This window comes from Maniola hyperantus, chromosome 8 (assembly GCF_902806685.2).
Source record: "Maniola hyperantus chromosome 8, iAphHyp1.2, whole genome shotgun sequence".
Lineage (NCBI taxonomy): Eukaryota > Metazoa > Arthropoda > Insecta > Lepidoptera > Nymphalidae > Maniola > Maniola hyperantus.
Window position 1 is genome coordinate 10,122,590 of NC_048543.1, and position 20,923 is coordinate 10,143,512.

Below are 20,923 nucleotides of genomic sequence, written 5' to 3' on the forward strand. Positions count from 1 at the left end.
ATAATATGATACCCCACTTGGTATAGTTATCTTACTTCGAAAATTGAAAATACAAATTATTAGTTCATGACCACAATTTTTTTTTGTGTGATGCAACCACAAATTCACGTTTTCCACATTTTTCCCCGAATGTCTACTACAAGACCTACCTACCTGCCAAATTTACATTATTCTACGTCAACGGGAAGTACCCTGTAGGTTTCTTGACAGACAGACAGACAGACAGACCACCCCCTACCCTAAATCGAAATATTACTTCTTTACACCTTACATGGAAATTGATAGCATACCTACAGGATTTATGACGTTGAAGACAATCTATACTATCTATATCTATACTATTTGTACTAATGAATAAAATTGAAATGCCTGTCTGTAATTTTGAAATAACTATTTCATTTTTAGCTCATATGGTTATTTGAACTGTACACTAACTAAACCACACTTTTTATAATTGTTGTCTGTCCCTGTTTAAACGGGCTAATCGGAATGGCTGAACCTATTTTGACGGGACTTTAACAAACAAGTAGAAAATTAACCAAGGAGTTTTAACATAGGCTACTTATTTAACTGATGTTCAAAAAAGGAGGAGTTGTGTTTTTCTAATTATGTACACTGAAAACTCCGAGATTTCTGAACCGATTTGCGTAATTTTTTTTAAAATTTGGATTCCAACTCCTCAATCCTGATGCTGCAGGGAATCTGACCACCAAAACTGATGGCACTGTTTAGAAACTATCGGTTATAAATTGAAATTGGAGGTAACCTACCTACTAAGTAAAGACTTCATCGTTGAACTCGAGGATGCAACTCCTCAACCCTGATGCTCTAAGGAATTGCATTCCTAAATCCTGGTGATTTAAAAACTGGCCTTCTAAGTCGGTTACAAAAAGGAACGACTAAATCGACGCGATGTCGCTTGCTTCCATATCCTACTACTTAATATTCCTATTTGCATTGGGCTTTGCAATCGGTTTATTACTTGCCAGCGATACAGGAGTGGAGAAGGCGGGTAGATAGGCGCGAGGGGTGAAACGGATCGACGTGATTTTTTGCTTGGTATATCCACGATGGTTAAAGGCCCTTTAACCATCATGGATGAGGCATCATTAGAGGCGCGAGGGCATACGAGTAGATATATCTACTCATGTAGCGAGGGGTAAATCTAGCTAGTTTTGAATATAATTAGAAAATCTTAAGTAGATATTATTTTCCACGTGGATGTCAATTTCATCAAGAAATCCTTATCTAATCAGCTGACTGATTAAAGAAATCTAATAAATCGGCAAAATGTTTCATGTTACTTTAATCATTGATTAAGTTCTATGATAATTACACTGACCTCAATTAATACACGTAACACGCTGGACTTGCGATTGCCGACCTATTTTTGAAGCAACTTTGTTTTTGCCATTTTGATGCTGATAGCAACAGTGATCTTCATGTGAGCGTACTCGGAACTAAATGTTGTCAAGAGACATCTGTCAACATAGTGTCAACACGAAGACCATTTGACGGAAAGTGTCGATTTCAATTCCCGATACGCTAGATGGGGCGCTTCGAATCTGCACAAAAAGTGACTGTCGTTTTGTATGGCATTAGTCTTCCAGCGTACTTGTATAATACGCCCATTTCAATGCATAATTAGTTATCTTTCACATCTACAAAACTACATAAATATTCTTTTTTTTTTTAAATCGGGAACAGATTTTGATTGCAGTGTCCACAGAAGTAACAAAAAATGTTGAGATTTATTTTTATCGCTGCCGCTTGTGCATTAGGTAAGATAAAATTTTACCCTAGTAAGAATTATGGAGAGCTTGAGTTTTCTTTCGACAAAAATAATATGTAACTAAAGAGAAGTCCCTCGACTAAAGTTGTACAGTAATTTACCTCTGCATTTAATTACTATTATTAGGATCCCGTACCCGAAGGGTGCTAGCTGAACTCTATTATTAAGCCTCCGCTGTCTGTCTGTCTGTCTGCTAGCGGGCTGTACCTATCTAGAGAGTTGAAATTTTCACAGAATGTCTTAGATTTCTAATGCCGCTATAACAACGAAATATAATTTAAAAAAAAAATTCAAAATAGAAAAAAAAGTATAATATAATCTTGTTAGAGGTACGGAACGGAAACCTTCGTGGGCGTGTCCAATTCGCAATTAACCAGTTTTTAGGGTTCGGTACATCAAAAGGAAAACGGAACCCTTATAGAATCACTTTGTTGTCTGTCTGTCTATTTGTCTGACTGGCTGTCTGTCTGTCTGTCGGTATATCAAGAAGGTTACTTCCCGTTGACCTAGAATCATGAAATCTTGCAGGTAGGTAGGTCTTACAGCAGACATTAGGGGGAAAATCTGAAAACCGTGAATTTGTGGTTACATTACACAAAAAAATTGAATTGTGGTCTTGAACTAATAATGACTTAGTACTTATTTTCTATTTTTCGAAGTAAGATAACTAAATCAAGTGGGATATCATATGAAAGGCTTTACCTGCGCATTCTAAAACAGATTTTCATTTATTTTTATGCATCAAAGTTTTTGAATTATCGTGCAAAATGTCAAAAAATTACGACTGTAGTACGAAACCCTCGTTGCGCGAGCCTGACTCGCACTTAGCCGGTTTTTTAGGGTTCCGTACCTCAAAAGGAAAAACGGAACCCTTATAAGATCACTGTGTTTTCTGTCTGTTTGTCAAGAAACCTACAGGGTACTTCCCGTTGACCTAGAATCATGAAATTTGGCAGGTAGGTAGATCTTATAGCAGACATTCGGGGGAAAATCTGAAAACCGTGAATTTAGGGTTAGATCACATACAAAAAATTAAATTGTGGTCATGAGCTAATAATTAGTATTTTCAACTTTCGAAGTGAGTGACTAACTGACTATATTAAATGGGGTATCATATGAAAGTTCTTCACGTGTGCAGTCTAAAACAGATTTTTATTTATTTTTATGCATCATAGTTTTTGAATTACGGTGCAAAATGTCGAAAAAATACCTACGACTGTAGTACGAAACCCTCATTGCGCGAGCCTGACTCGCACTTGGCCGGTTTTATTATTTTGTACATCTCCATTTTGTCATTGTTATGTTAAAATGTTTAAAGTCTTCGTCGGGGCTCCGTGGTTCGAGATTGTTCTTAAAGATGTGTGAAATCTGCCAATCCGCACTTGGCCAGCTTGGTAGACTATGACCATACCATTCTTATTCTGAGAGCACACCGTTTTGAGTCAGCGATGGGTTGATCATGATGACGATGAAGATGTTAAAAAGTTAATTTATATCAGTTTTAAAGTTATAGCACCAATTTTTCCAGCGTCTACCGCGTGGCTTAGGCTTTTAAAAATTGTGTGAAAATTTGTTTTATTCGGAATAATAAGTAGGATCATATAATATTAGGTAAGTAGGTAGATATATGCTTTTTATATCTGTTTCTAGGATGCGTGATATTATTACACAATGGATACATACATGCAACAGCATTTAAAATAATATAATAAAAATGTATACCAAGTATTATTAATATTAAGTTAGTAGGTATGTACCTTTTTTCCCTTCCTGGGTTTCTTTTCCGCACTTGGGCGTAGCCATCCGTTGTACCTATTAATAGGTCAAAAAATTAATGTTCATTTTAATTATTTTTTGCGCACAGCTAGTAATGCAGATCCGATAGCACCACTGCAAAGGGGCTTTGTCAAGTACTTCATCTACACAAGGTCCGTATATAATAATTTACCTACCTACATTTTTCTTTGTTGGATTAGAAAACCCAAACTCCTACAAGTTTTTCCTGCAAATCAGTGTCCTATACCCCACTTAGTATAGTTGTCTTACTTTGAAAATTGAAAGTAGGTACTCATTACCTATTTATATTTCTTTTTAGGGTTCCGTACCTCAAAAGGAAAAACGGAACCCTCATAGGATCACTTAGTTGTCTGTCTGTCAAGAAACCTACAGGGTACTTCCCGTTGGCCTAGAATCATGCAATTTGGCAGGTAGGTAGGTCTTAAAGCAGACCTTAGGGGAAATTCTGAAAACCGTGAATTATTTGTGGTTACATCACAAGAAAAAAATTAAAATGTGTTCATGAACAAATATTGCTATTTTCGACTTTCAAAGTAAGTGCTATACCAAGTGAAGTATCATATGAAAGCTATACTTGTAAATTCTAAAGCAGATTTTATTTTTATTTTTAGGCGCAATAGTTTATGATTTAAAGTGCAAAGTGTCGATAAAATACGATTGTTGTACGGAACCCTCAATGCGCGAGTCTGACTCACACTTGGCCAGTTTTTTTTTGTGATGTTAACTACCACAACCACAGTTATTGGATTTTTCTTTTACTTGTGCTATAAGACCACCCTACCTGCCAAATTTCATGATTCTAGGCCAACGGGAAGTACGGGAACGGGAAGTTTTCTTGACAGACACGACAGACGGACAGACAGACAACAAAGTGATCCTATAAGGGTTCCTTTTTTTCTTTTGAGGTACGGAACCCTAAAAGCTCGTTTTCGTAAATCAAAATCTAAAACTTTAATAGGAAAGAGGGAACTACATCAAAATCCTCTCCGATAATACCTAGTAGGTAGGTATACTATTTAGCTACATAGACACTCGTACAAATGTTAATAATCGTCATCATGATCAACCCAGAGAGAAGGGTTTTGGCCATAATCTACCACGCTGGCCATGTGCGGACTAATAGACTTCACACACCTTTGAGAACATTATGGAGACCTCTCAAGCATGCAGGTTTCTACACGATGTTAATAAGAATTTATACTTATTACAGACCAATTAATCGTGATCCTGTTGAACTCGACCCTACCAATGTATGGGCTTCCGTTGATGCTCTATCCCTCGAAAATAATACAGTTGTCATCGTACACGGACATGAAGGCTCTGGTACTACTACCTTGAACCCTACTTTGAAGGACGGTATGTATTTTTACCCTTAACTTACTACTTACCTAAACATAAAACACATGGTAACCCCCGCCATTGACGCGCACTTTTTATGGCAGGCTAATATTATGTAGTTGACTTACTTTTTCAACTGAAAAGTTGATAAAATGCCCAGCTATAAACAGTAATAATAGTTCAAAAACACTCAAAAATCGCGCTAGCGTCGGCAGATGGTATGGTAGGATGTAGGAATATAGCAGTTGTTAACGGATTGAAGTATGCCAAGTTAGAAATATTTTTAGTGAATAGGTAGAGAGTGACAATCCAGTATACCATATTATCTCAATAATTTACGTAGTTATTACGTATTCTCTGGCTACTTACCGTACTTCCATACTTAATATTATAAATGCGAAAGTGTGTCCGTTCCGTTCAACCGATTTTGACGAAATTTGTTACAGAGGTTGCTTGCAACCCGGGGAAGGACATAGGTTACTTTTTATCACGGAAAATTTAAGAGTTCCCACAGGATTTTTAAAAACCTAAATCCACGCGTACGAAGTCGCGGGCATCAGCTAGTTTAGCATATTTTAACGGACACTTTTTATACACGGAGACCTCTAAACTCCATAGTAATACCCGTGTGAACTGTGGTACTTTACTCGTTTTACGGCTCTAAGTTCTAACCCTTTTTAACCGACTTCAAAAAAAGGAGGAGGTTCTCAATTCGTCGGAATCTTTTTTTTTTTTTTTTTTTTTATTTTTTATGTATGTTCCCCGATTACTCAAAGACGCCTGGACCGATTTTGAAAATTCTTTTTTTGTTTGAAAGGGTATAGTTCAAAGTTGGTCCCATTTCAATTTGGTGAAGATCTGATGAACATCTTCGAAGATAGATACTGGAACTCCTCAACGGATAAGAGTAAATTGCTCGCGATCAGTGTAATAGCTTAGTAAACAGTAGATTTTTAACCAGTCATAGCATAATTCCATGGGGCCACTAAAAATTGTGAAATAAAAATTTTTTACAAAAAAAATAAAAACCGACTTCGATACACAAACACTAAAAATTGAAAAATAATTTAATTTATTACCGAACATATTATGTATACAAGAGTTAATATAGTTCCATAATAATATTTTTTGGGGTCGGTGCCAATGAGGTGCCATTGTGGAGTCTCATAAAAATATGAAGTCTAGACGATTCGCGCAGCTAAAGCTAATTGGCACCGGCACCAAAAAGTATTATTATGGAACTATATTAAATCTTGTATACATAATATGTTCGGTAATAAATTAAATTATTTTTCAATTTTTAGTGTTTGTGTATCGAAGTCGGTTTTTATTTTTTTTTGTAAAAAATTTTAAGCCTTAAACTCTCGTTCAAAAGATTTTAATGTTACCGTCGTTGCTTGTAGGAGTGGAAATCCATGGCTACAAGAACATCTCTCCTATGAATATCTATTTTTTTTGTTTTCACTCACCCGCAATATTTTTAAAAGACCTATCAATGACACCTACAACCCTATGAGACAGACGATTAAAAAAATTCGACCCCACCGTGTAGGGGAGGTATCTAGTACCTACCCACCCTAAACATTTTTTTTAAATTTTTTAATTTACTAGGTACCCTATCACTTTTGCCTCGCGATTAATATTATGTAGGTACATTGTACATAGTATACCTATGCCAAATTACAGCTTGCTAGCCCTTATAGCCTCATAAGTAAGTCACGGGACAGACGGACGGACGGACGGACGGACAGACGGACATGGCAAAACTGTAATATCTGAACTGGCCGCTCAGAGAACTAAGGTCCTTGTATTTTGCCCACTGTCCTTTAGCTTTTTTTATTTATTGCTGAGTTACTATCAGAAACTTATCGCTTAGAAACAAGGCGATTTAATCAAAGAACGAATGGTACCTATTTCTGAGTTTCATTGCTGATTTGCCAAAAGCGATGGTTTTATCACGTTTTATTGAATTGTATTTCAGCTGCCCTCCAAAGCGAAGAATTGAACGTCATCGTAGTGGACTGGTCGGTCTATGCAAGCAAGAGTTACAGCACCGCAGTGGGTGCAGTCCCCAGTGTTGCCACAGCCTTAGCACAGGTTATCGAACAACTAGTTCTCCAATCAGCCATCACTTTAGACACATTGCACTTGATTGGATTCGATCTTGGAGCTCATGTCGTCGGCTTTACTGGAAGAGCTCTCGATGGCAAGGTCGCAAGAATAACCGGTAGGCACTTACGAAAAAAATATGCGAAAAATATGTTAATCTTTGTTTTATGTGTGTAGTTGTTATACAGGCAGGTAAGTAGGTAGGTACCTACTGTAACAGTAGTATACCAAGTAGAGAGTTGAAATTTTCACTGAATGTGTATTTCTATTGTCATAACATGGGACAGAATAATATCACATACGTTTATAGTCCAGTCAAATTAACACAAAAAACACAAGGTTACATTAATTTGCATAGAGCTGAGTACGAATCTTCGGGACACCATTATAAATGAGATGTGAAAAGTCCCCATCGATTCGACATTTGCAAAAAAATATATTCAAGGTCAAAGACGAACGACGTGTGGGAACGGGGGTATAACACGTAAAATTTAACGCCTCACGCGCCATTTTAGCTTTATGTGTCAAATTTCATGTCAAAAGTACGATTTTAGTCCTTAAATATTTTAAAGGTTAAACGTACTTTTGACACGACAGTTGACCCATAGAGTTAAAATGGCGCGTGAGGAGTCATTTTGTACAATGTTTTGTACGGACTAATAGGGTCTTTAACTATACAAATGGAGTTTCATTATCATTAATTAAATAATAAGCTATTAAACTTTATACAAAACTGGATTGTGTGTCCTAGGTATAATATATACTCGTCTACAATTTCGAGTGCAAGCTTTCAACGATTACTGGGTGGGGCCGGACATAAGCATTGGACATGATTTTCGTCTTAATCATATTCATTTTTAGGCCCACCTGCTGAGAAGCTCTGCTAAGGTCATTGAGCATTGTACTGAGGTCTTCCAGAGTCTCTGCAATAACGACTATGTCATCGGCAAATCGAAGGTGAGTGATGTACTTGCCGTTGATGTTAATGCCAAGTCCGTTCCAATCCAGATGCTTAAAGATGTCCTCCAAAGCTGCGGTAAAGAGCTTCGTGGAGATTACGTCTCCCTGTCGAATTCCCCACTGCAATTGGATTGGTCTCGTAGTCTGGTTCTGTTTACGGATTGTCATGGTGGCGTTTTCGTATAAGCACTTCAGTGCTTGGATATACCGGTAGTCAATCCGGCATCTCTGTAAAGACCTCTACTAAGCCCAAGTTTCCACCGAATCGAAGGCTTTCTCATAGTCCACAAGCGCCAAGCAAAGTGGCCGATTATACTCTTCAGTCTTCTGTATAACCTGCCGCAGCGTGTGGATGTGATCTATGGTACTGAAGCCTTTTCGGAATCCGGCTTGTTCGGGAGGCTGGTAGTCGTCAAACCTACGAGCGAGACGATTCGTAATGACTCTTGAAAACAACTTATAGACATGGCTCAGCAGCGAGATGGGTCTAATTCTTCAGCAGGGTGTTATCACTTATCACCCTTTTTGAAGAACAGCACCACCACGCTCCTGTTCCATGCCTTTGGCGTTATGCCCTCGTGAATGATGGAATTAAACAATCGCTGAAGGGCCTTAAGTACCGGTTTTCCGCTCGCTTTCAGGAGTTCTGCTGTGATTCCGTCATCACCTGGTGCCTTGTTGTTCTAGAGTTGGTTGAGAGCCATACTAATCTCGTATAGGCTGACGTCCGGGATATCTTCGGTATAGTGTCGGGTCAATTTGGCTCTAGGATCTCTAGCCAAATCTTCAACAGGCTTTTGTGTGGTGGTGTATAACTGTCAAAAGAACTTCTCTACCTCTCTCAAGATCTCGGGTTTAGATGAAATGAGACTGCCGCGGCCGTTGTCAGTTTTTAATCGCGATAACTGGCTCTGTCCAATAGACAGATCTCTTGCGAATACTTTGAGCCTCCGTTTCGCTCAGTGACATCTTTAATACGCTCGGTATTAAAGTTTTGCAAGTTACGTGTTTGTGCGATAGAGATCCAGTTGGGTAGATCCAATTTCGAGAAAGAAGTCAACCGCCGAATCCAACTCGGTTGGGCAGCGTACAGGAAGCTTCGAGATGTCTTCTTGTCTAAAATTCTTCAGTGCTTGAAGACCAAAGTCTTCGAACAGTGCGTATTGCCAGTGATGACATATGATGATGAAACTTTATCGATAAGCTATCTCTGTGTATGTGGTTTGTCAGATTTTTTAAACATTTCGATACAAGTTAGCCCTTGCATGTGATCTCACCTAGTGGTAAGTCTTGTACACATTTCCGCAATGAATGTGTATTTTCAGTTCTGAAATTGTGCTGCAAATGACTTTGTTCATAGAAGATTTTAATAAGATAGAATACGATGTACATTTCAGGTCTCGATCCATCTGGTAGAGAATGGGGCACAAATTCTGGCCGCTTGAGCTTGAACGATGCTAAATACGTGGAAGTGATTCACACCGACGGAATAGGTCTCCTCGCCAACGGTGTTGGTGATGCCATTGGTGATGTGGACTTCTACCCTAACGGCGGAACTGGCCAGCCCGGCTGCTTCCTGAACAACCACTGCAGTCACAACCGCGCTTGGGAACTCATGGCCGCATCCCTTACACACAATCTGTTGATCGGCAACAAGTGTGAAAGCTGGTCTAATGTCAAGTTCAACACGTGCCGTGGCCAACTACTTACGATGGGAAATAATGACCATTTAAAACTTGGGTAAGCATTGCTTAGGCATTCCTTAAGATGTGTACCTATTTTAATTTGCCGTAAAAGATAAATCTTTTATATTCCCTTCTCGTATTGAAATTCTATTTCCTATTTCCTGTGTAAATGGATATTATCTCGTGGTTCAAAACTTGAGACTTCTAACCTTTTATAACAAAATCCCGCAAACTATTTTGGACTTGCTTTACACAAGTTTGAAAAATCTATTAAAAGTAGGCTCCTGAAAAAGGCATATTACTTACATATAAATCTTTGAAAAGAGCAACCGCCGAGTTTCTAGCTGGTTCTTCTTGGTAGGAAAGGCATTCCGAACCAGTGGTAGATGCCTCTGATGATTCAAAATACTTGTAAAAGTTTAGTTGAATTGTCTTGCGATCTTCGATTACCAAATCAAGTTTAGATAGTTTTATTGATAGATTTTTTTGTTAATTCAAGCACCTCTGCCCTTCTTTTCAGGTCTGGTATGTTCAGAGTCAACACAAGAAGAACCTATCCTTTTGCGTAGGTACGAGAGAAGAAAATCTATATTTTATTCTTATCTTGTTAAATCTGCATTAAAATATTTAATTTTTACTTTGCTTTGTTTCATGAAATTTCTATCAAGTTATCTACAAAGTTTTTAGCTATCCAACAATGCGGCGCGGCCTGCAGATGATTCACTAGTTGATGCAAAGTAAAAAACCGGCCAAGTGCGAGTCATGCTGACGCAACGAGGGTTCCGTACTACAGTCGTATTTTTTCGACATTTTGCACGATAATTTTATTCAAAAAGAATGATGTATAAAAATAAAAAAAAATCTGTTTTAGAATGCACAGGTGAAGGAAGCCCTTTCATATGATACCCCACTTGATATAGTTATCTTACTTCAAAAATTGAAAATACTAATTATTAGTTCATGACCAAAAAAATTTTTTTTTGTGTGATGTAACCACATATTCACGGTTTTCAGAAGACAGGCGGACAACAAAGAGATCCTATAAGGGTTCCGTTTTTCCTTTTGAGGTACGGAACCCTAAAAAGTCTACTATTTACTAATTTTCATTGCTATTTCTTATTTTTAATTAATCGAATTGTGTAATTTTGTTTGTCATACCTACCATCATGTAGTTTGTGAATCATGAGGAAACACTACCAGAACAGAAAACTAAGAAAAAGCAGATTCCCTGTTCAATACATCAAGCTAGGTAGTAGCTACTGATAGGTTGAAGACTTTCTATAGTGGGCGGGTAAAAGTTTTATATAAAACAGAGTAGGTATAGATTACGTGTTCAAAAGAGCTTAACTCGTCTCAGTTATCCTGCACAATAAGGGTTTTCTCAATGAGGCTTCCTGCACTAATACCTTTAGCCGATTAGTGAAACTGAATAATGAATGGAATTTATTTTTTCTTTTAGTCTGCATCTGCATCAGAGCCTCGCTAGGACTTATTCTGTTAACTTAGTGTTCGTTCATTTATTTTACTAGCGATTGCTTATAAATTCAGATAGGTACATAGATAGAAATACTTTATTATCCATCCATACTAATATTATAAATGCGAAAGTGTGTCTGGCTGTCTGTCTGTCTGCTAGCCTTTCACGGCCCATCCGTTCAACTGATTTTGATGAAATTTGGTACAGAGATAGCTTGCATCCCAGGGAAGGACATAGGCTACTTTTTATCCCGGGAAATCAAAGAGTTCCCACGGGATTTTCGAAAACCTAAATCCACGCGGACGAAGTCGCGGGCATCATCTAGTTTATTATAAAATATGAGATAAACAATATAAAAAACAAAGATACTAAAAACTAAAAACAATTGTATGCAAAGGCGGCCTTATTGCTTAGATAGTACTCGTAACTTTGTTCTGCTTTGAATGAATGAAAGAATAGAATTTAAAAAATGAAATTCTTTAGAGCTAGTTGCTAAAGTCTTCGAAGTCGAAGTGATGACATAATATGAATCATATACATCACAGTCACTCAGTGGGCGATGGAGAGAGATATGCTTGGAGTTTCTCTACGTGACCAAATCAGAAATGAGATCCGTAGGAGTAACCAACATAGCTCAACGGGTTGCGAAGCTGAAGTGGCAATGGGCAGGGCACATAGTTTGGAAAACCGATAGATGTTGGGGTCTCAAGGTGCTGGAATAGCGACCTCGCACCAGAAGGTGCAGCATTGGAAAACCCACTAGGTGGACGGACGACATCAGACGAGTTGCAGGGAGCCGCTGGATTCTGGCGGCGCAATACCGTGGCGTGTGGAAGTCCCTATGTCCAGCAGTGGACGTCTATCGGTCGATGATGATGATGATGATAATGATGAATTAAGGATTTACAACTATGTTGTATGTGTACTTTGAAATTTCTAACTTCCTATCTTACTGGATAATGCATTTAGCATTATCTAAATAGATAGGAAGTTAGAGATAATCTTTTTTGACAGCGAAGGTTAATAAGCTCTGTGTATCGTTATCCATACTAATATTATAAATGCGAAAGTGTGTCTGTCTGTCTGACTGCTAGCCTTTCACGGCCCATCCGTTTAAACGATTTGACGAAATTTGGTACAGAGATAGCTTGCCGGGGAAGAGTTATATTATCAACGAGTTCCCACGGGAATTTTAAAAATCGAAACTCACGCGGACGAAGTCGCGGGCATCACCTAGTTCATTATATTGATAAGTTTAATGATCTTATTAATGAAGCTATAGACGATGTGTTTATTGTGACGACCAAAGAAGATTACTGTGACGACGAGACGGACTTAGTATAAAAACCTTGACCTAGCTTAACTATACAATATGTTTGTATAGTAGGTATACTTCCATACTGATACTATAAAATGTGAAAAGTCTGTCTGTCTGTCTATCTGTCTGCTAGCTTATTACGGCACAACCGTTTAACCGATTTTGATGTTTGGTACAAAACAGAGTTAGCTTACATCCCAGTGATGAACAATGGCTTTATCCTGGAAAATCAAGGAGTTCCCACGAGATTCCCATTGGATTTTAAAAATAACCTTAATCCACGGAGACAAAATCGCGGGCATCCTCTAATCTATAAATATATAAAAGGAAAAGGTGACTGACTGACTGACTGACTGACTGATCTATCAACGCACAGCTCAAACTACTGGACGTATCGGGCTGAAATTTGGCATGCAGATAGCTATTATGACGTAGGCATCCGCTAAGAAAGGATTTTTGAAAATTTAAGTCCTAAGGGGGTGAAATAGGGGTTTGAAATTTGTGTAGTCCACGCGGACGAAGTCGCGAGCATAAGCTAGTAAACTATAAAGATTCCAAAAATGAAATAAAAGTGTCCTTGTTTATCTACTTAAATTGAAACTAAATAAAGGAATTTAAGTTATTGTTAGTTTAAACGACATCGTTTTGCTTACCATAATTTAAACTTTGACAAAGGCACGACGCAGCTGTTAAAGTTTGCTGTGTCAACATTTTTCTTCTTCCTGCTATACAGTCCGTTCACTATAACTTTTCCCCTGACGTTATATTTGGCACCATTGCAAATCACACAATAATAAACCCTAAGCTCTAAGGAATAAAGCAAACAAAGCAATGGTGCCAACATGACGTCAAGGGACAAGTTATAGTGAACGGACTGTACCAACATTGTCCTGTCCTCCGCTGTAGCCTGAGTAGTTATTTAATATCTTCCTGAACATTCTTTAGTGAATAAGTTACATCCATAACTTTGTCCACATAAATAAATAGGCATTTTAATGTTTTCTATTAATTTTAAACTTTTTCTTGTAGACAAATAACTAATGATTTTTTTATAAAGAAATATTAGCCAATGATGACTAATATTCCCCATTCCCCTCCAAACTAGGAGTAGGTACGACAATAGTGCAACGGGTGGGGTTTGAACCGACCTTTCTAATTTTTAAATTATAAGTTAGGCCTCATACAATGATAATAATATGAGGAGATTTGTTAATTTTCTACCCAAAGTAAATGCGAAAGAATGTCTGTCTGCAAGTTTTTCACGGCACAACAGTTTAACGGATTTTTAACCGACTTCAAAAAAAGGAGGAGGTTCTCAATTCGTCGGAATTTTTTTTTTTTTTTTTTTTTTTTTTTTTTTTTATGTATGTTCCCCGATTACTCAAAGACGCCTGGACCGATTTTGAAAATTCTTTTTTTGTTTGAAAGGGTATAGTTCAAAGTTGGTCCCATTTCAATTTGGTGAAGATCTGATGAACATCTTCGAAGATAGATACTGGAACTCCTCAACGGATAAGAGTAAATTGCTCGCGATCAGTGTAATAGCTTAGTAAACAGTAGATTTTTAACCAGTCATAGCATAATTCCATGGGGCCACTAAAAATTGTGAAATAAAATTTTTTTACAAAAAAAATAAAAACCGACTTCGATACACAAACACTAAAAATTGAAAAATAATTTAATTTATTACCGAACATATTATGTATACAAGAGTTAATATAGTTCCATAATAATATTTTTTGGGGTCGGTGCCAATGAGGTGCCATTGTGGAGTCTCATAAAAATATGAAGTCTAGACGATTCGCGCAGCTAAAGCTAATTGGCACCGGCACCAAAAAGTATTATTATGGAACTATATTAAATCTTGTATACATAATATGTTCGGTAATAAATTAAATTATTTTTCAATTTTTAGTGTTTGTGTATCGAAGTCGGTTTTTATTTTTTTTGTAAAAAATTTTAAGCCTTAAACTCTCGTTCAAAAGATTTTAATGTTACCGTCGTTGCTTGTAGGAGTGGAAATCCATGGCTACAAGAACATCTCTCCTATGAATATCTATTTTTTTTGTTTTCACTCACCCGCAATATTTTTAAAAGACCTATCAATGACACCTACAACCCTATGAGACAGACGATTAAAAAAATTCGACCCCACCGTGTAGGGGAGGTATCTAGTACCTACCCACCCTAAACATTTTTTTTTAAATTTTTTTAATTTACTAGGTACCCTATCACTTTTGCCTCGCGATTAATATTATGTAGGTACATTGTACATAGTATACCTATGCCAAATTACAGCTTGCTAGCCCTTATAGCCTCATAAGTAAGTCACGGGACAGACGGACGGACGGACGGACGGACAGACGGACATGGCAAAACTGTAATATCTGAACTGGCCGCTCAGAGAACTAAGGTCCTTGTATTTTGCCCACTGTCCTTTAGCTTTTTTATTTATTGCTGAGTTACTATCAGAAACTTATCGCTTAGAAACAAGGCGATTTAATCAAAGAACGAATGGTACCTATTTCTGAGTTTCATTGCTGATTTGCCAAAAGCGATGGTTTTATCACGTTTTATTGAATTGTATTTCAGCTGCCCTCCAAAGCGAAGAATTGAACGTCATCGTAGTGGACTGGTCGGTCTATGCAAGCAAGAGTTACAGCACCGCAGTGGGTGCAGTCCCCAGTGTTGCCACAGCCTTAGCACAGGTTATCGAACAATTAGTTCTCCAATCAGCCATCACTTTAGACACATTGCACTTGATTGGATTCGATCTTGGAGCTCATGTCGTCGGCTTTACTGGAAGAGCTCTCGATGGCAAGGTCGCAAGAATAACCGGTAGGCACTTACGAAAAAAATATGCGATAAATATGTTAATCTTTGTTTTATGTGTGTAGTTGTTATACAGGCAGGTAAGTAGGTAGGTACCTACTGTAACAGTAGTATACCAAGTAGAGAGTTGAAATTTTCACTGAATGTGTATTTCTATTGTCATAACATGGGACAGAATAATATCACATACGTTTATAGTCCAGTCAAATTAACACAAAAAACACAAGGTTACATTAATTTGCATAGAGCTGAGTACGAATCTTCGGGACACCATTATAAATGAGATGTGAAAAGTCCCCATCGATTCGACATTTGCAAAAAAATATATTCAAGGTCAAAGACGAACGACGTGTGGGAACGGGGGTATAACACGTAAAATTTAACGCCTCACGCGCCATTTTAGCTTTATGTGTCAAATTTCATGTCAAAAGTACGATTTTAGTCCTTAAATATTTTAAAGGTTAAACGTACTTTTGACACGACAGTTGACCCATAGAGTTAAAATGGCGCGTGAGGAGTCATTTTGTACAATGTTTTGTACGGACTAATAGGGTCTTTAACTATACAAATGGAGTTTCATTATCATTAATTAAATAATAAGCTATTAAACTTTATACAAAACTGGATTGTGTGTCCTAGGTATAATATATACTCGTCTACAATTTCGAGTGCAAGCTTTCAACGATTACTGGGTGGGGCCGGACATAAGCATTGGACATGATTTTCGTCTTAATCATATTCATTTTTAGGCCCACCTGCTGAGAAGCTCTGCTAAGGTCATTGAGCATTGTACTGAGGTCTTCCAGAGTCTCTGCAATAACGACTATGTCATCGGCAAATCGAAGGTGAGTGATGTACTTGCCGTTGATGTTAATGCCAAGTCCGTTCCAATCCAGATGCTTAAAGATGTCCTCCAAAGCTGCGGTAAAGAGCTTCGTGGAGATTACGTCTCCCTGTCGAATTCCCCACTGCAATTGGATTGGTCTCGTAGTCTGGTTCTGTTTACGGATTGTCATGGTGGCGTTTTCGTATAAGCACTTCAGTGCTTGGATATACCGGTAGTCAATCCGGCATCTCTGTAAAGACCTCTACTAAGCCCAAGTTTCCACCGAATCGAAGGCTTTCTCATAGTCCACAAGCGCCAAGCAAAGTGGCCGATTATACTCTTCAGTCTTCTGTATAACCTGCCGCAGCGTGTGGATGTGATCTATGGTACTGAAGCCTTTTCGGAATCCGGCTTGTTCGGGAGGCTGGTAGTCGTCAAACCTACGAGCGAGACGATTCGTAATGACTCTTGAAAACAACTTATAGACATGGCTCAGCAGCGAGATGGGTCTAATTCTTCAGCAGGGTGTTATCACTTATCACCCTTTTTGAAGAACAGCACCACCACGCTCCTGTTCCATGCCTTTGGCGTTATGCCCTCGTGAATGATGGAATTAAACAATCGCTGAAGGGCCTTAAGTACCGGTTTTCCGCTCGCTTTCAGGAGTTCTGCTGTGATTCCGTCATCACCTGGTGCCTTGTTGTTCTAGAGTTGGTTGAGAGCCATACTAATCTCGTATAGGCTGACGTCCGGGATATCTTCGGTATAGTGTCGGGTCAATTTGGCTCTAGGATCTCTAGCCAAATCTTCAACAGGCTTTTGTGTGGTGGTGTATAACTGTCAAAAGAACTTCTCTACCTCTCTCAAGATCTCGGGTTTAGATGAAATGAGACTGCCGCGGCCGTTGTCAGTTTTTAATCGCGATAACTGGCTCTGTCCAATAGACAGATCTCTTGCGAATACTTTTGAGCCTCCGTTTCGCTCAGTGACATCTTTAATACGCTCGGTATTAAAGTTTTGCAAGTTACGTGTTTGTGCGATAGAGATCCAGTTGGGTAGATCCAATTTCGAGAAAGAAGTCAACCGCCGAATCCAACTCGGTTGGGCAGCGTACAGGAAGCTTCGAGATGTCTTCTTGTCTAAAATTCTTCAGTGCTTGAAGACCAAAGTCTTCGAACAGTGCGTATTGCCAGTGATGACATATGATGATGAAACTTTATCGATAAGCTATCTCTGTGTATGTGGTTTGTCAGATTTTTTAAACATTTCGATACAAGTTAGCCCTTGCATGTGATCTCACCTAGTGGTAAGTCTTGTACACATTTCCGCAATGAATGTGTATTTTCAGTTCTGAAATTGTGCTGCAAATGACTTTGTTCATAGAAGATTTTAATAAGATAGAATACGATGTACATTTCAGGTCTCGATCCATCTGGTAGAGAATGGGGCACAAATTCTGGCCGCTTGAGCTTGAACGATGCTAAATACGTGGAAGTGATTCACACCGACGGAATAGGTCTCCTCGCCAACGGTGTTGGTGATGCCATTGGTGATGTGGACTTCTACCCTAACGGCGGAACTGGCCAGCCCGGCTGCTTCCTGAACAACCACTGCAGTCACAACCGCGCTTGGGAACTCATGGCCGCATCCCTTACACACAATCTGTTGATCGGCAACAAGTGTGAAAGCTGGTCTAATGTCAAGTTCAACACGTGCCGTGGCCAACTACTTACGATGGGAAATAATGACCATTTAAAACTTGGGTAAGCATTGCTTAGGCATTCCTTAAGATGTGTACCTATTTTAATTTGCCGTAAAAGATAAATCTTTTATATTCCCTTCTCGTATTGAAATTCTATTTCCTATTTCCTGTGTAAATGGATATTATCTCGTGGTTCAAAACTTGAGACTTCTAACCTTTTATAACAAAATCCCGCAAACTATTTTGGACTTGCTTTACACAAGTTTGAAAAATCTATTAAAAGTAGGCTCCTGAAAAAGGCATATTACTTACATATAAATCTTTGAAAAGAGCAACCGCCGAGTTTCTAGCTGGTTCTTCTTGGTAGGAAAGGCATTCCGAACCAGTGGTAGATGCCTCTGATGATTCAAAAATACTTGTAAAAGTTTAGTTGAATTGTCTTGCGATCTTCGATTACCAAATCAAGTTTTAGATAGTTTTATTGATAGATTTTTTTGTTAATTCAAGCACCTCTGCCCTTCTTTTCAGGTCTGGTATGTTCAGAGTCAACACAAGAAGAACCTATCCTTTTGCGTAGGTACGAGAGAAGAAAATCTATATTTTATTCTTATCTTGTTAAATCTGCATTAAAATATTTAATTTTTACTTTGCTTTGTTTCATGAAATTTCTATCAAGTTATCTACAAAGTTTTTAGCTATCCAACAATGCGGCGCGGCCTGCAGATGATTCACTAGTTGATGCAAAGTAAAAAACCGGCCAAGTGCGAGTCATGCTGACGCAACGAGGGTTCCGTACTACAGTCGTATTTTTTCGACATTTTGCACGATAATTTTATTCAAAAAGAATGATGTATAAAAATAAAAAAAAATCTGTTTTAGAATGCACAGGTGAAGGAAGCCCTTTCATATGATACCCCACTTGATATAGTTATCTTACTTCAAAAATTGAAAATACTAATTATTAGTTCATGACCAAAAAAATTTTTTTTTGTGTGATGTAACCACATATTCACGGTTTTCAGAAGACAGGCGGACAACAAAGAGATCCTATAAGGGTTCCGTTTTTCCTTTTGAGGTACGGAACCCTAAAAAGTCTACTATTTACTAATTTTCATTGCTATTTCTTATTTTTAATTAATCGAATTGTGTAATTTTGTTTGTCATACCTACCATCATGTAGTTTGTGAATCATGAGGAAACACTACCAGAACAGAAAACTAAGAAAAAGCAGATTCCCTGTTCAATACATCAAGCTAGGTAGTAGCTACTGATAGGTTGAAGACTTTCTATAGTGGGCGGGTAAAAGTTTTATATAAAACAGAGTAGGTATAGATTACGTGTTCAAAAGAGCTTAACTCGTCTCAGTTATCCTGCACAATAAGGGTTTTCTCAATGAGGCTTCCTGCACTAATACCTTTAGCCGATTAGTGAAACTGAATAATGAATGGAATTTATTTTTTCTTTTAGTCTGCATCTGCATCAGAGCCTCGCTAGGACTTATTCTGTTAACTTAGTGTTCGTTCATTTATTTTACTAGCGATTGCTTATAAATTCAGATAGGTACATAGATAGAAATACTTTATTATCCATCCATACTAATATTATAAATGCGAAAGTGTGTCTGGCTGTCTGTCTGTCTGCTAGCCTTTCACGGCCCATCCGTTCAACTGATTTTGATGAAATTTGGTACAGAGATAGCTTGCATCCCAGGGAAGGACATAGGCTACTTTTTATCCCGGGAAATCAAAGAGTTCCCACGGGATTTTCGAAAACCTAAATCCACGCGGACGAAGTCGCGGGCATCATCTAGTTTATTATAAAATATGAGATAAACAATATAAAAAACAAAGATACTAAAAACTAAAAACAATTGTATGCAAAGGCGGCCTTATTGCTTAGATAGTACTCGTAACTTTGTTCTGCTTTGAATGAATGAAAGAATAGAATTTAAAAAATGAAATTCTTTAGAGCTAGTTGCTAAAGTCTTCGAAGTCGAAGTGATGACATAATATGAATCATATACATCACAGTCACTCAGTGGGCGATGGAGAGAGATATGCTTGGAGTTTCTCTACGTGACCAAATCAGAAATGAGATCCGTAGGAGTAACCAACATAGCTCAACGGGTTGCGAAGCTGAAGTGGCAATGGGCAGGGCACATAGTTTGGAAAACCGATAGATGTTGGGGTCTCAAGGTGCTGGAATAGCGACCTCGCACCAGAAGGTGCAGCATTGGAAAACCCACTAGGTGGACGGACGACATCAGACGAGTTGCAGGGAGCCGCTGGATTCTGGCGGCGCAATACCGTGGCGTGTGGAAGTCCCTATGTCCAGCAGTGGACGTCTATCGGTCGATGATGATGATGATGATAATGATGAATTAAGGATTTACAACTATGTTGTATGTGTACTTTGAAATTTCTAACTTCCTATCTTACTGGATAATGCATTTAGCATTATCTAAATAGATAGGAAGTTAGAGATAATCTTTTTTGACAGCGAAGGTTAATAAGCTCTGTGTATCGTTATCCATACTAATATTATAAATGCGAAAGTGTGTCTGTCTGTCTGACTGCTAGCCTTTCACGGCCCATCCGTTTAAACGATTTTGACGAAATTTGGTACAGAGATAGCTTGCCGGGGAAGAGTTATATTATCAACGAGTTCCCACGGGAATTTTAAAAATCGAAACTCACGCGGACGAAGTCGCGGGCATCACCTAGTTCATTATATTGATAAGTTTAATGATCTTATTAATGAAGCTATAGACGATGTGTTTATTGTGACGACCAAAGAAGATTACTGTGACGACGAGACGGACTTAGTATAAAAACCTTGACCTAGCTTAACTATACAATATGTTTGTATAGTAGGTATACTTCCATACTGATACTATAAAATGTGAAAAGTCTGTCTGTCTGTCTATCTGTCTGCTAGCTTATTACGGCACAACCGTTTAACCGATTTTGATGTTTGGTACAAAACAGAGTTAGCTTACATCCCAGTGATGAACAATGGCTTTATCCTGGAAAATCAAGGAGTTCCCACGAGATTCCCATTGGATTTTAAAAATAACCTTAATCCACG

General features: G+C 38.2%; 2 protein-coding genes across 2 annotated transcripts; both read left to right on the forward strand.

Annotated features, from left to right (window-relative positions):
- Positions 1 to 4,770: 4,770 nt before the first annotated feature.
- On the forward strand, positions 4,771 to 10,250 carry LOC117984564 (lipase member H-B-like). Its single transcript, XM_034971192.1, has 4 exons — positions 4,771 to 4,945; positions 6,909 to 7,154; positions 9,394 to 9,736; positions 10,202 to 10,250. The coding sequence occupies exons 1-4, from the start codon at positions 4,771 to 4,773 to the stop codon at positions 10,248 to 10,250; spliced, it is 813 nt and encodes a 270-aa protein (XP_034827083.1).
- A 613-nt stretch (positions 10,251 to 10,863) lies between these two features.
- On the forward strand, positions 10,864 to 18,413 carry LOC117984565 (lipase member I-like). Its single transcript, XM_034971193.1, has 4 exons — positions 10,864 to 10,930; positions 15,069 to 15,314; positions 17,555 to 17,897; positions 18,365 to 18,413. Exons 1-4 carry the CDS (start codon positions 10,864 to 10,866, stop codon positions 18,411 to 18,413), a joined length of 705 nt encoding a protein of 234 aa, XP_034827084.1.
- The last annotated feature ends 2,510 nt before the right edge of the window (positions 18,414 to 20,923 follow it).